The sequence below is a fragment of the Carassius carassius genome, chromosome 12 (genome assembly GCF_963082965.1).
Source record: "Carassius carassius chromosome 12, fCarCar2.1, whole genome shotgun sequence".
NCBI lineage: Eukaryota > Metazoa > Chordata > Actinopteri > Cypriniformes > Cyprinidae > Carassius > Carassius carassius.
In genome coordinates this window covers 29,239,531-29,253,045 of record NC_081766.1, presented here as the reverse complement: position 1 = coordinate 29,253,045, position 13,515 = coordinate 29,239,531, and the positions used below count along the sequence as shown (strand labels likewise).

The following is a 13,515-nucleotide window of genomic DNA, read 5'->3' as shown; positions in this document are numbered from 1 at the left end:
CTGACCCGGAAGACTTTTACTGTGTTTGATTTCTTCCTCGGGAGATAGGAAGTTTTCTTGACTCTTGAGTTGGTGGTAGTTTAAGTTAGTTAGCTCACCAGTCCTTATTTAGGATTTATTTGTCGAATGCACTTTTTGTGGTTTTCATATTTGATTTATTAATTGGCTTTTTGCCCCAGCCACCGTGGTGTTTCAGTTAGATCTGATCAACTGCAATTAACATTGGGTTGAACACATAATTTGTGCTTAGTTAGTTAGTTAGAAATTACACAATCTTCAATCGGGATCCAGCCCATACAAACACCTGAAAAGACCGAACACATGAGAAGAGATGATGCCAACCCCTCAGAAATCCTCTGATGCCAACCTACATACAAACATGCATACAAAACCACCAAAGTTTTGCAACATATAATCATTGCTGTTAACAGTGTTCACTGTCTGTTTAATTACATGCATTAACTAACTGCTTGATTTTTACTGGACATTTCTGCCGTATGGACATTAACTTTAACTTTTATAAGCTATTATTAAATATATTGTAGAAACTTAAATTTTCTGTAAAGATGCTTTGCAACTATATGCATTGTGAAACGTGTCACGGGCCGGCAAAGAAAGAACAGGGTCTGGGTCCAAATGCAGGGAAGTTATACTTTAATAAGAACAAAAAAAAAACAAGGCCAAAACAGAACAGAATCAAGGACAAGAGCAGAATAGGAAAAAGGCAAAATGCAAACACTATCAACATCTAACAATTAACAATCAATCCAGCCAGACAGAGTGGTGTGAGAGAGGAGAATATATAGTCCATAACAATGAGCAACAGCTGTGTGTGTGATTGAGAGACAGGTGTGCAAAGTGAAGGTAAAGGAGTCCGGGAGCAAGGGAGAAACACAGGTGTAGCAACTAAAACAATGATGAGGTAACAAGATGAGGTACAGGCAGGGTAAGAAAAGAGACAGGACAAAAGCACATGGCACCAAAACAAACACAACACTCACAAAAGACAGTGACAGAAAGACAGAGGACTGTGACAGAACCCCTCCCTTAAGGAGTGGATTCCAGACACTCCAAAGTTAGAAATCACGGAGGGAGGCGAAACAGAGGTGGATCAGGGGGAGGGATGGAGGGCCAGGCCCGTGTAATGGAAGAGTGCCTGGAGAAAGAGGTATAAAGGTTCGCCCCAGGGGCACCCAGAGTGGCAGCCGCCGCCTTGGGTGAACTGTGAGCGGACGCCGCTGCTGCCGCCCCAGAGGAACTGTGAGTGGACGCCGCCACCAAGGGGGAACTGTGAGTGGACGACGCCACCGCCAAGGGGGAACTGTGAGCAACACCGCCGCCGCCGGCAAGGGGGAACTGTGAGCGGACGCCACCGCCGCCAAGGGGGAACTGTGAGCGAACACCGCCGCTGCCGGCAAGGGGGAACTGTGAGCGGTCGCCGCCGCCGCTGCCAAGGGGGAACTGTGAGCGAACGCCGCCGCCACGTTGGGGGAACTGTGAGTGCAACCCGGATCGTGGGAACTGTGAGCGGACGCCGCCTCCTTCTCAATCTGGGCGTATCTTGTTTCAGAATCAGTCAGTCTTCTAGAACAGTACGCGACCGGTTGCCAGCTGTCGTCATGTTTTTGCAGCAAAACCCCGCCAATACCGTAACTGCTAGCATCTGCTGCCACCGCTGTTTCTTTTCCCATATCGTAGTGTGCCAGGACTGGAGTTTTTGTGAGTGAGCTTTTAAGTGTTTTGAATGCACTTTTCTGCGATTGATCCCAAGTCCATGAATGTCCATTTTTGAGCAGCTATTACAAAGGACCTCCCTTCGTTGCCAAGTCTGGGATGTATTTACCCATGTAGTTTATGAGGCCTGATGCCCTCCTCAACTCTTTTAAATTTTCTGGCTCTTGCAATTCACTTATTGCACGTACCTTTACAGGGTCTGTCCTGACACCTTGTGCATCCATGACATGGCCAAGGAAACTCAGCTCTGCTTTCCTGAATACAAACTTGTCTCTGTTCAATTTGAGGCTCACACTTTCCATCCTTTTCAGCACCTTTTCCAGTTGTTTATCATGCTCTGTCCGATCCTTCCCGTACACAATTACATCATCCATGTATACAGCAACTCCTTCCATGTCAATAAGGAGCTTGTTCAATTTTCTTTGGAAGATTTCCGGAGCTATGCTGATTCCAAATGGAAGCCTCGTAAAGCAATAGTGCCCCACGTTGTCGTTGTCAGCAAGCTGCTCTCATTACATAATGGAATCTGCCAAAATCCTGACGCTGTGTCTAATGATGTAAAGATGCTTGCCCCTGCTAATTTAGCTAGAATTTCATCCGTTGTGGGAAGCATATCTCTCTCTCTTTTTATGTTATCGTTCAGTTTATTTAATCCCACACAAATTCTGACGACACCATTAGGCTTTATGACCGGTACCATGGGTGCACACCAATCTGGAGGCTGTGTGACTTTTTCTACAACACCTTGTTCCTCCATTCTCCGCAGTTCTGCTGTAACTTTAGGAAGCAGTGGTAATGGTACCCTCCGTGCCGTATGTACTGCATCTGGCTCTGTGCCTTCTTTCAAATGTATTTTTACTGGCTCTGTTTTCATTGTACAGCTACCTTCAAAAACTATGGCTATCTGCTCTATTCTTTTGACTAGCCCCATCTCAGCAGCTGTCTGCCGGCAAAGAAGGTTACTGACAGTCCCACCGGCAACCACGTACACGGTAATGGCCTACTTTCTGCATTTATACTCCACCTCTCCAGTGAACTGTCCGATGCAATTTAGTGACCCGCCAGGGCTGTCTAGTGCTATGTTTGAATGAAGGAGCTGAGCTTTTGGACAAAGTTTTTCATATATCTCAGTGTTCATTACGGTAACATCCACTCCCGTATCGATCTTAAAACTAACTGGAGTATCACCTATCTTAAGCAACACAGTCCATTTAGCTTCTTCTGACTCAATTTTATTACTCACTGCGCCCAGATAGAAGCTCTCTTCATTCACTTCTTTTGCCATCACTTGTCTCACAGTTTTTGATTTGCACATTTCGCCCAGTGTCCTTTTCTTTTGCATTTTCTGCATTCAGTATCTGCTGCTGGGCATTTTCTGATGTCTTTGTATTCTGTCTTACCACACCTACCACACTCATTTTCTGTATCCTCTCTTCTTTTCTCACCAGCTCTTTTGTATTTCTCTTTCGTCCAGGGATGATTTCCCGCCTTTAAAGAATGCCTGGAGGCTACCTCTTGCACGCTGCACATCAACTGACCCTCCTGCTGGCTAATCTGCTGCACGACATCCTCGGCCTGCCGCGTCATCTGCACCGCAGTTTCCAGGGTAAGTGCTGTCATTAGCTGCATCTTCCTAGAAAGCTCTTTATCCCGAATTCCAACTACAATTTTGTCTCTTATATTTTCATTTCGACTTCCACCAAATTCGCAATTTTCACTGAGTTCGTAGAGGGCTCTGATGTAGCACTCAGCCTTTTCCCCGGGCCTCTGCACTCTCTGATGAAAACACGCCCGCTCGTGTATCATCTTCTTTTTCGGAAGAAAATATTCATCAAATTTTCCAAGCACCGTTTGGTAATCCTCAGCACTTTCCTCTGCTGAGAAGTTGAACGATTTGAAAATGTTCTCAGCTTCAATGCCCATGGCATATATTAAAGTGCTTATCTTTACCTCTTTATCTTCTTTGCTCAGTTTTGTAGCTGTCCTGTAGCGCGTAAACCTCTGCCGCCATGTTGGCCACTCTGCTGGACGATCAAAGTTAAAACTTTCTGGTGGATTAAATTTCGACATATTGCTCTTCTCTTGTCTTTACACTTCTGACACCATGTCTTATATGCATTTGCAAGGAGGCATTAATCTTCTCTATTTAGTTTATTGAAGAGCCATGTAGAACCGTACTGCATTTGGCTTGTTTACATGAGGAACGTCGCTTACTCGCTTACATGTCACTTGTCTATTCAGTACTCATTGAGTCCCCCTAGTGGGCTGGCAAGAACATCACAATTAAAGAGGTTATTTACAATACCCTGACAGAGTTAATGAGAATGCGCAACACCTGCACCACTCACCGGTCTCGAGTCTGACGGAGGATCTCCAGAAGGATAAAAAGGGGGTATTATTCACTGGAATCACTGGAACGATCTGCAAGGGTTCGATGGTTAGTTCTGGAGTGTAAGGATATTCTGTCTTGCGCAGACATGGAGGTAGGTGTTGGCATAGGTGTTCCTCCAAACATCCTCTGACTTGATTTGCAACTATGTTCGAGAGTTGGATGAATTGCTCAAGCCTGATGGTGTCTTGGTAAGCAGGGAGATGCAGCCGTAGAAAGGGCTCTAGTCCTTGCCGCTAAGTGGGACCACCTGTTCCATCCACTAGACCCAGTGGGGCGCCTGGTTGAAAATGGGACTGGCAGTATACAGTAGATCTGAGCCGAAGAAGATACAGGTGCTTATATATGTATGTTAATATCGGAATATTGTTGTCCATGTAAACATACTCACTAATGTGACAGAGTATGTGCTCTTATAGTTCTGAGGACGTGGTGAGATGATGGACAGGTGTGCCTAGTTAATAATTGGGTGATTGAGTGTGTTAAGTGGTGGAAGAGCCTGGCGTGACTATGACATTAATATTTTAAAATATTTTTAAAATGTTTTTAAAACAATTTTAAAAATGTTTTCTAATTTAATGTAATATTTAAAAGTGTAATGTATTTCTCTGTGACACAGCTGAATTTGCATCAGTCATTACTCCAGGCTTTATAAGAAAATAATTTATTTTCTTTATTAAAAAAAAAAAAAAAACTAACTTACCCCAAACTTTTGGATGGTAGTGTATTATGGTTTCCACAAAAAATATGAAGCAGTGCAACAGTTTTCAACATTAACAATAATAAGCAATGTTTCTTTAGCAGCAAATCAGCATATTAGAATGATTTTTGAAAGATCATGAAGACTGAAAATTCAGTTTTCCATCACAGGTATACGTTTTTAAATATTTTTAAATGGAATAATATTTAATAAAATTTATCAAGATATTACTGTATTTCACAATATAATCATTTAAATACAATATAGTAATTTGAATTATGTTTCTGTCTGTATTTAAAATCTGTTTGCTAAATGGCTTTGGTTTTAAGTAACCTTAAAGACAAGGGATAATGATTCTGCGCTCGCAGAGTGTGTGCATGTGAGTGGTTTGCCTCGTCTGTCGACTAAATATCTCTGTGCGCTAGTGGTGAATGAAATTTGACTGCAGACGGCATGGATCTTCTCCCTCCTCTGTCTCTCTTAATGGACTCGATAATGGGATGATATTCTTATCGTTCTTGTCTCTGCTCATCTGGAACATCAGGTTAATGACTCCTGATTGGGTCATGGCCAAAGAGATTCACCAAATGGCCTCGGCAGAACTCACTCTTACTCAGAGATGTGAAGGTTTTAAGGGTTAGGATTTGGATGCTGGATCATCATATTGGCAGCATTGTTAAAATGACAATCACAAATATATACAGAAAGAAAAGAAAACAACTTATGAGTATATGCTGTACCATGGAAATAATTTTTGACTCATGGCATCTATTGCCAAGCTGACTTACTTACATTTTTATTCAATTAATTCATATTTCCCTTAAGTCTATTTAATTTGTACAGTGTGCATTTTAAAGGCACACTTAATGAAAATGGTTCTAAACAGTACCAGATTAAGGCTTTTAGGCTTGTAACAATAGCAGAAACAATTTTGGTGCTAAATAGAACCATTTTTATAAGGCTCTAAAAAGAACCATGCTTTGAAGGTACTATATAGAACCTTAATAGTGTTGTAAAGAACCCACCCCCCTTTCATTACTATTATTTTTTATAGTATTTATTAATATTGTTTTCACCCCTCTCTCTGCATGGTTTTATAATATATTGTAATTTCTATTATTAATAATAATAGTATATATATATAATTATTTCACAATCTGCTCAGTTACTGGGATTTTCACGCACAACCATTTCTAGGGTTTACAAAGAATGGTGTGAAAAGGGAAAAACATCCAGTATGCGGCAGTCCTGTGGGCGAAAATGCCTTGTTGATGCTAGAGGTCAGAGGCGAATGGGCCGACTGATTCAAGCTGAATTTTAATCAGCTAGTGCTCCAGTCTTCAATGCCACATGACTCTTCAGTAAGTCTTTATGTCCATCATTGTAATTGAGCGCAAGGTTGGGGGTTCGATTCCCCGGGAACACATGATAAGTAAAAATTGATAGCCTGAATGCACTGTAAGTCGCTTTGGATAAAAGGGTCTCCTAAATGCATAAATTTAATATAAATATATAATATAAAATAATTTGTTTGAAGAGTGAGATAAAGCAAGCACCACCAGCTAACTTGGGGACGTAATGAGTGTCCATAAAAATGTTAAAAAATGATGGGTCACTTCACAACAAGGTGAAAATTACTGAGCCAAAACAGACAGTCCAGTGGTCAACTATCTACAAGTGCACAACAAAAATACAATTTAATGTAGCCTACAAAAGAAACAACAAACAGTACAAATAAACAGAGAAAAATCCAAAACACTAGGTTCTTGGAATTTAAGAGTTTGATGTTTTAACCAATGGAATTTGACATTGTCCACAATGTTTATGTGTGGCTTAAGTGTCCAAAGACATTTCACAGTATAACATCAATTTATTCATAAAATAAAGTCAACAAATAGCCTACCACTAGATGTCACCAGAGTACTGATATCTGGTGGAGGGCTATTTATCTTGTAATGAGGAGCGAATGGATTTGATAAATTTCTAGTTTATGAATTAATCTGAGATGTTTAAACCGAGCCCACTATTCAAAGCTATATTTGCATTTTCTCTTCATTAATGGTCTAGTCATAGAATGTGCAAAATGATCATATTAAATTTGATAAAATTCAAAAATGTGTTTGCTAATGTAGCCTAATCAGCGTTATACTTTCATTAAATAATCTTATATAAGGTTAAACGGAGCCAAATATTACGGATTATAGGTAAAGCTATTTGCATATTCATTCAAAGTCAAGTCATAAACTGTGTAAAATAATACTACTAAATTGTATACATTCCAAAAATTGAGTTTGCTTATGGGGTTTCGTAGCTTATTGTTTGATTTTCCATGCATAAATAAAAGGAAATGAATGTTCACGTTTTCACAGAAACTGAAAATAACTGCGTGGGATGAAGCGATAGACAGAAGTGGCTTTCAATCTCTTCACTCTCATCAATTGCAATTTCGCTTACAACTGTTTGAGTAATGTGGGCGTTCAACTCAAATAACATTCACTTATTTTCATTTTCACCTAAGATCTGACAGACTGTTCGAATGTAGCAGCTCTCCACAATTAAACAGATTTTTCTTTTTCTTATAAGATGACCCCAGGCTTTATGCAGGTCAGGGTCCTGTTGGATAGAACCAAGCCACTTTACACCTGAAGGATGCACTTACTCCTGAACACGAGGACGCGAAGAGCAGCGCTCTAGATTTCGGGGAGGAGTTACAAACACGATCACCTAGTAACCAGTAACGTAAACTGACCAGAAGGGTCGTAAATACGAAAGCAGATCCGCGAAGTCGGATCTTTTGTGCAGCTGTTTCAGCGCTCGCAGACTGAACTTGTCTCGAGATTGAGAAGACAACCCTTGGGAAATGTAAAGGGATAGAGAAAAAACAATATTGCACGCAGCATATAGAAACGTGGGAAAGCGTTGACGCGAAAGGCTGCTGGTAAGAGACAGGAATTCATAAATCGACAACGAAGCTTCCTCGAGCCACTGGAATAAACCAGGAATTTCACACGTTTTTATTTGGTAGGTTTGGGTATTTGCATGTCATCATTTCATTTAATTATTTTTATATTTGCAATGTTTCTACCATTAATTTTGAATGAACTTGGGAACTTCTGCATCGAGACGGAGAAAGTAACTCCAGTTTATTGCTGTTCTCTAGTAAAGCGAATTAAACGAGAAAGTTTTCTATTTTGGACTGGAGAAAATGAATAACAAATCGCTCAAGCATGTTATTATTATTATTATTATTACTACTACTACAATGAACATTCAGATATATCGTGTTTTTCTTAGACCACCAGCCGTGAAAAATGATTAGATAAACAATGCATTTCGTTAACTGGTTTTGTGTTTTTGTAACTTTAAGTAGCTACATCAAATACACAAGTCTGTCGTTTACATACCGACAAAGAAAGTCAGAAAACAGTTCCTGAGTGCATTACTTTACTTGTCTCATTCCTCTTGTTTACCTGCTGGTTTGATATTTTGTCCGCAATATGATGCGTCTTCACGGCTTCAGCGGTCAGAGTTTGAGCGGTCAAGCTGGTCATATAGTTTAAAGCACAAAGTAAAGTTTTTGTGTGTGTGTGTGTGTGTGTGTGTGACAGTGATTCATTTGTAATAAGAACCTAAACCGGTTATGTTCTTTTGTATTACGTCCAGACGTCTCAAGTGAGTATTATGGTAATATCTAACGTTACAAAGTTAACAGTTGAACTACACAGCACGAAAATACTCCCCTGGTGCAGCTGTCAAACAAGCTCAAGTCAAGTTTCTCAGAGCTGTTTCACAGTCTGATAAGTTCTGGAAGCCGAGTAAGAAAACATAATTTATTATATTACCAGTCACTAGAAGTGAAAGACACATCGGATGAGTGGTCCAGGTTTTTTTTCTGTTTTTTTTTTTTTTGTTTTGTTAAAGAGAGAGTTAACCTAAAAAAAAAATTGTCTACATACCATGTTGCTTTAAGTCTTTCTCTCTTTCGTCTCTGGAACAAAGAATGATATGTTTATGTCTTTCATAGAGTTATAGTAGGCTAACTAGTATTCCATATGTGAATGGTGACTGCATCTTTTTAATAAATAGCTTAATTTTAGTTTGTCTTTTCACTAAAATATATCCTATTCCTTTAGAATACTAGGAATATGGTGCATGATTCGAATAGACTACTTTCGTTATGCTTTTACTGTGTTGTTGTTTTTTTCTTTTGCCTTGATAACCCTTGGTGGTTCCTATTCATTTTCATTGCATGGAGGTAAGCAGTATTAATATTTGTCACAACTTTTGTGTGTTAGACAGAAATTGTATACCTTATGAGTTTGGACTGACAGTTAGGCTTTCTAAATGGTGACAGAGCTTTAATTAATTATTTTTTTTGGTGAACTGTCCCTTTAAGGGTGGTTCATGTAGGTCACCACAATTGCTTTCTCACAGTACAGCCATCAGTCATAACAGTGTAAAGTGCAAGATGACATCTGCCCTACTCACATTTACGGTTGGTTCCTGTTCTGTGTGGCATCTTACATGCACAGCATGGATAATTTATAGCTCTTTATCTGGTTGGGTTGTACTCACAGCATAACGACACTGCCATGTCGTGTGATCAAACATTATTGACTTAAACGGTCAATAACTGTGACAACTGTGGTTTTTCATTCTCAGTACCACAGAGAAATGCTACTTAAAGCAGCATGCAAGACAATGAATGGCCCAGCACACATCGTTTAAGCATTGATAGAGAAGAGTTCTGCTATTTTGAGGACATTAATGTTTAATTTACACCTACTAATATCTTTAAATCGAGGTTATGTTGGACCCTTTTGCATTTTTAATTAAAGTTAACATGTTAGTTCTGAAGTGAGTGAGATGCTAATAAGATACTTTTGACACATTTTAGTAAGAATAAAAAGCGTTGTTTTTTGTGTTTTCTTATGAAGGGGCTCATTGGAATTCTCAAACATCATTGTTTAAATGCATTTGTGAGGGTAAATGTTCAATATGTTTAACTAGAAACTGGGTTTGTTTTAGTTTTGGAGCCCAGGTTTGTTGTGAAGCTTTGAAACTGGTGTTGATGAATCATCTTGAAAGCCTTCACCATCTGCCAGACGTTTTCCAGGTCTGTTTACCCCTCGTTCGTGTGCCTTATCCCTTCAGCAGAAGTTTTGCACTTCACACAAAGTCTTAAAAGTTGTGAGCTGCGAGAGCTTTGTGTCTTTTTCGGTATGGAAAACATGTCTGGTGAGAAGGCTGTGTAGTTATCTGAGCTCTCTCTCCATGATGAGTTTTTTTTTTTTTTTTACCTTTCCCCTGCAAATAAAGTGCTGAGGGAGAGGTAGAAAATGAGCCTCAAAAAACCCCCATGAAAAACCATCAGCCTACAACATGATGTTTTCATGCTAATAATTTGGCTGCATACTTGTGAAAGTTTATTGGATTCCACTACTATTGCTTTTTGATGCCATTTTTCTGATTGTCTCACTTCTTGTTTTTTTTTTTTTGCATTATTAAATTCATTATTAAAAAGTGCAAAAATATCCAAAATATAATAATTTTTAATGTGCCAAGACTTATTGCAGATTACAGTTATTATTTTAATTAGCAAAGCTGTCACAAGCATTGTGAGTTTAATACAGCGTGCACATTTATTTAAAAATAATCAGATAAAATAATCAGTATCTATTAACCTTTGGGTAAAGAAAAAAAAAATACATAGATCAATGTATATTTTGAAGAATGTTGGTAGCCGAACAGTTGATGGTAGCCATTGATTTTCAAAGAATGAAAAAAATATATAAGTATATATATATATATATACATACATACATACATATACATTTATATATATATACATACATATATATATATATATATATATCATTGGCTACCATCACTATCCCCTTAAGTCCTTAAAAATTCTTAAATCAGAGCAGAAATAAAAAGTCATGGCATTAACTGTCTGGGTTATCTGCTGCACTTGCAAATTGACTGTACTATTCTCTACATTCTAAACAGCACATACAACCCCCCCTCCCCAAACCTCGCCCACCTTTTTTTTTTTTGGTAAAATATAGAGTATATAAGTAGATGCCACTGAAGCCACTTCCTGTGATTCACGTTGTGTGTCTGATCATTTTTTTATTGAATACAAAATTTTATTCATTTTATATCTCATCATGAAAGGCAAGCAGTTTCACACTGAGCTCCATATTAGCGACTGTAACTGATTTTTATTTATTTATTTGTAAGTTATGTTTCTTATTTTATGTAATTATGAATATAATTATACTGTAGGATTTTACATTATTGCCCCTCATAGTTGAAAATATTTTAAAAGATTGCTCAGGTTTGATTTGCGGGTTCCTTTTATGCATTCATTTAACTGAATTCATTAAAAAAAGGTCAGTGACGTTAAGTGCACTCGCTCGTATTCTAAGCTGTAAATGTATTTCTTTATGCTGAATCTTTTATGAGGTGAAAGATGATGAACAAAACCATGCCTAGATTTTTATAGAACCCTATTATCACATTCATCTGGAAGGATTCTTCTTCTTTTTTGAGCAACAGTTTATGCTTTACATCAATGACATTTTAGTGTCTTATCAGCACTTATTAATTGTATATTTTTGTATTAGAGATGTTTGTGTGAACTATTCTAATTGGCTAACAAATTAGAATTTCAAACAAGCTGCTTACTTCAAATGTACCTCTCGCTGTGTAATTCTGTCTTTTTCTAAGCCGTCTGCTGAAGTTAAATGCTTTAAAACATACATCACTGGATTTGAAGCTTTAATAAATCACATTAAGCAGAGTTATAGATTGAGCACTGATATTTAAATATTTTAACAACACCCACTTCCTGTTGCCGTCCCCACTAGGCTGAGGTTTGGCTATATTATGTTACCGCATACAAACTGACATATTACTAACATGAAGATTGATTGTGCATATATTTTCCCAATTTTTTTTTCCTATTTTTTATCTTGGTACAATCTGTTCTCTTAAAGGGATAGTTCACTGAACAATTAGAATAGTTTACATTTACTCACAATCATGGTGTTCAAACCGTTTATTTTTTAACTTTTTCTATGTTCTTCAAAATATCTTCTTCTGTGTTCCAAGGAAGAATGCACATTATATAGGTTTGGAAAACATGAGGGTGAGTAAATGATGAAATTTTGGGGTGAACTATCCAGGCAGATACCTCTGAAATGCCAACTGTGTGAAAGAATCGTTTATAACTGCTTTATTTTATAATGTCATTATTACACTTACAGCTTAATTTGCTTTTATTAATCTGAGTTCATTTATCTGTTTCAGGTAATGGGATCCTGATGTGGCAGTTTAATGGGAACGCGATGTAAAACCAGAAAGCCTTTCTGTAAAACATGGTGAGAGGGGTTCGTGAAACCGATGAGTTTACCAGGCAACACTGCTGCCACTATGGAGCACTATCTAACTAATGTGAACTTGATGGGGATGATATATTACACATAGCAATCATGGAACAGACACATTGACAAAGATTAACTGCACTCACTCTCAGTGCGCTGCTGCCAGTCAGCATGCTGCGGATACTGTCACTCAAATTTGGCCGCGTCTACCGGTGCGGCAAGTTCCTCTTCATCGTAGCTTTTTTTGTTATCCTGCTGATGAACACTCACAACCTATTCGCCTCATTCCAGAGGAACGAGCTCACCGACCGGCGATTCATCGGCCTCAACAAGTGTCCGGCCTGCTTCGGCACTAGCTGGTGCCGGAAGTTCATGAACGGCCAGGTGACCTTTGAGATGTGGGGTCGTCTGCGCTTCCTAGACTTTTTCAATGTAAAGAACGTTTATTTTGCTCAGTATGGAGAACCCAGGGAAGGAACGCGCAGGGTCGTGCTCAAACGCCTGGGCTCCAACCAAGAGCTTGCAGAGATCGATCAGAAGATCTGCAAACGGGCCACTGGAAGGCCTCGCTGTGATCTCATTCAGGGTATGTACAAAACGGAGTTCGCCCAACTAAACGGGGACGTAAGGCTGCTGACCCCAGAGGTGGTGGAGGGCTGGTCGGATCTGGTGCACTGCCCCTCGCAGAGGCTTCTTGACCGTGTGGTCAGGAGGTACGCGGAGACCAAGGACTCTGGAAGCTTCCTGCTGAAGAACCTTAAGGACACTGAACGGATGCAGCTGCTGATGACGTTGGCGTTCAACCCTGAGCCGCTTGTGCTGCAGGTATCCACACACTTCTCTAAATGCATTTTCAAGTTGCTGAACCTTTCTTTTGATGCTGAAGCACTGTGTCTGATGCCCGCTTGGAAGTTAAAGGGATTAACGATGCTTCTTTGCATATTTTAAAGCTCTGCACAAGGTTGTGTCAATAATAGATACTTTGTGTCTGTTGGTGGCTTTGGGCAACAGCATGCTTGTCCTGAAGAATTCCTTCAGACATAAATCAAGGGCATTTGTTATTCCATAAGCAAAGTTTTAAAAAACAGAGGTGGCATTTTGTTCTGACAGTTTTTTTTTGTCCAAAACATGTTTTTAGCATAATAAACCTTTTCCACTTAAGTGTGTGTAATATTTATGAATATATATATATATATATATATATCTTTATATGTTCTGGGATTTTGTCAATAGCGATAGTTAAATGAAGTCTTGAGTATGTTATTGTACTCGTACCTTGGCTGGTTTAGACCTGCCGTGGA

The 13,515-nt window shown here is 39.0% G+C and overlaps 1 protein-coding gene and 1 long non-coding RNA gene across 3 annotated transcripts in view; both read left to right on the top strand.

The window, feature by feature from the left end:
• The window catches only part of LOC132155193 (uncharacterized), a 530,067-nt gene that overhangs the window by 286,131 nt on the left and 230,421 nt on the right, over positions 1–13,515 (top strand). The gene's annotated exons all lie outside the window — the stretch shown is intronic.
• The window catches only part of dipk2aa (divergent protein kinase domain 2Aa), a 31,487-nt gene continuing 30,120 nt past the window's right edge, over positions 12,149–13,515 (top strand). Inside the window, exon 1 of one of the 2 annotated variants that reach the window (XM_059564034.1) lies at positions 12,149–13,039. In XM_059564034.1, the coding sequence (XP_059420017.1) occupies positions 12,386–13,039 (654 nt within the window). In that variant the 5' untranslated portion in view covers positions 12,149–12,385. The remainder of the gene's footprint in view (positions 13,040–13,515) is intronic. The other variant, XM_059564035.1, reaches the window with a different exon arrangement.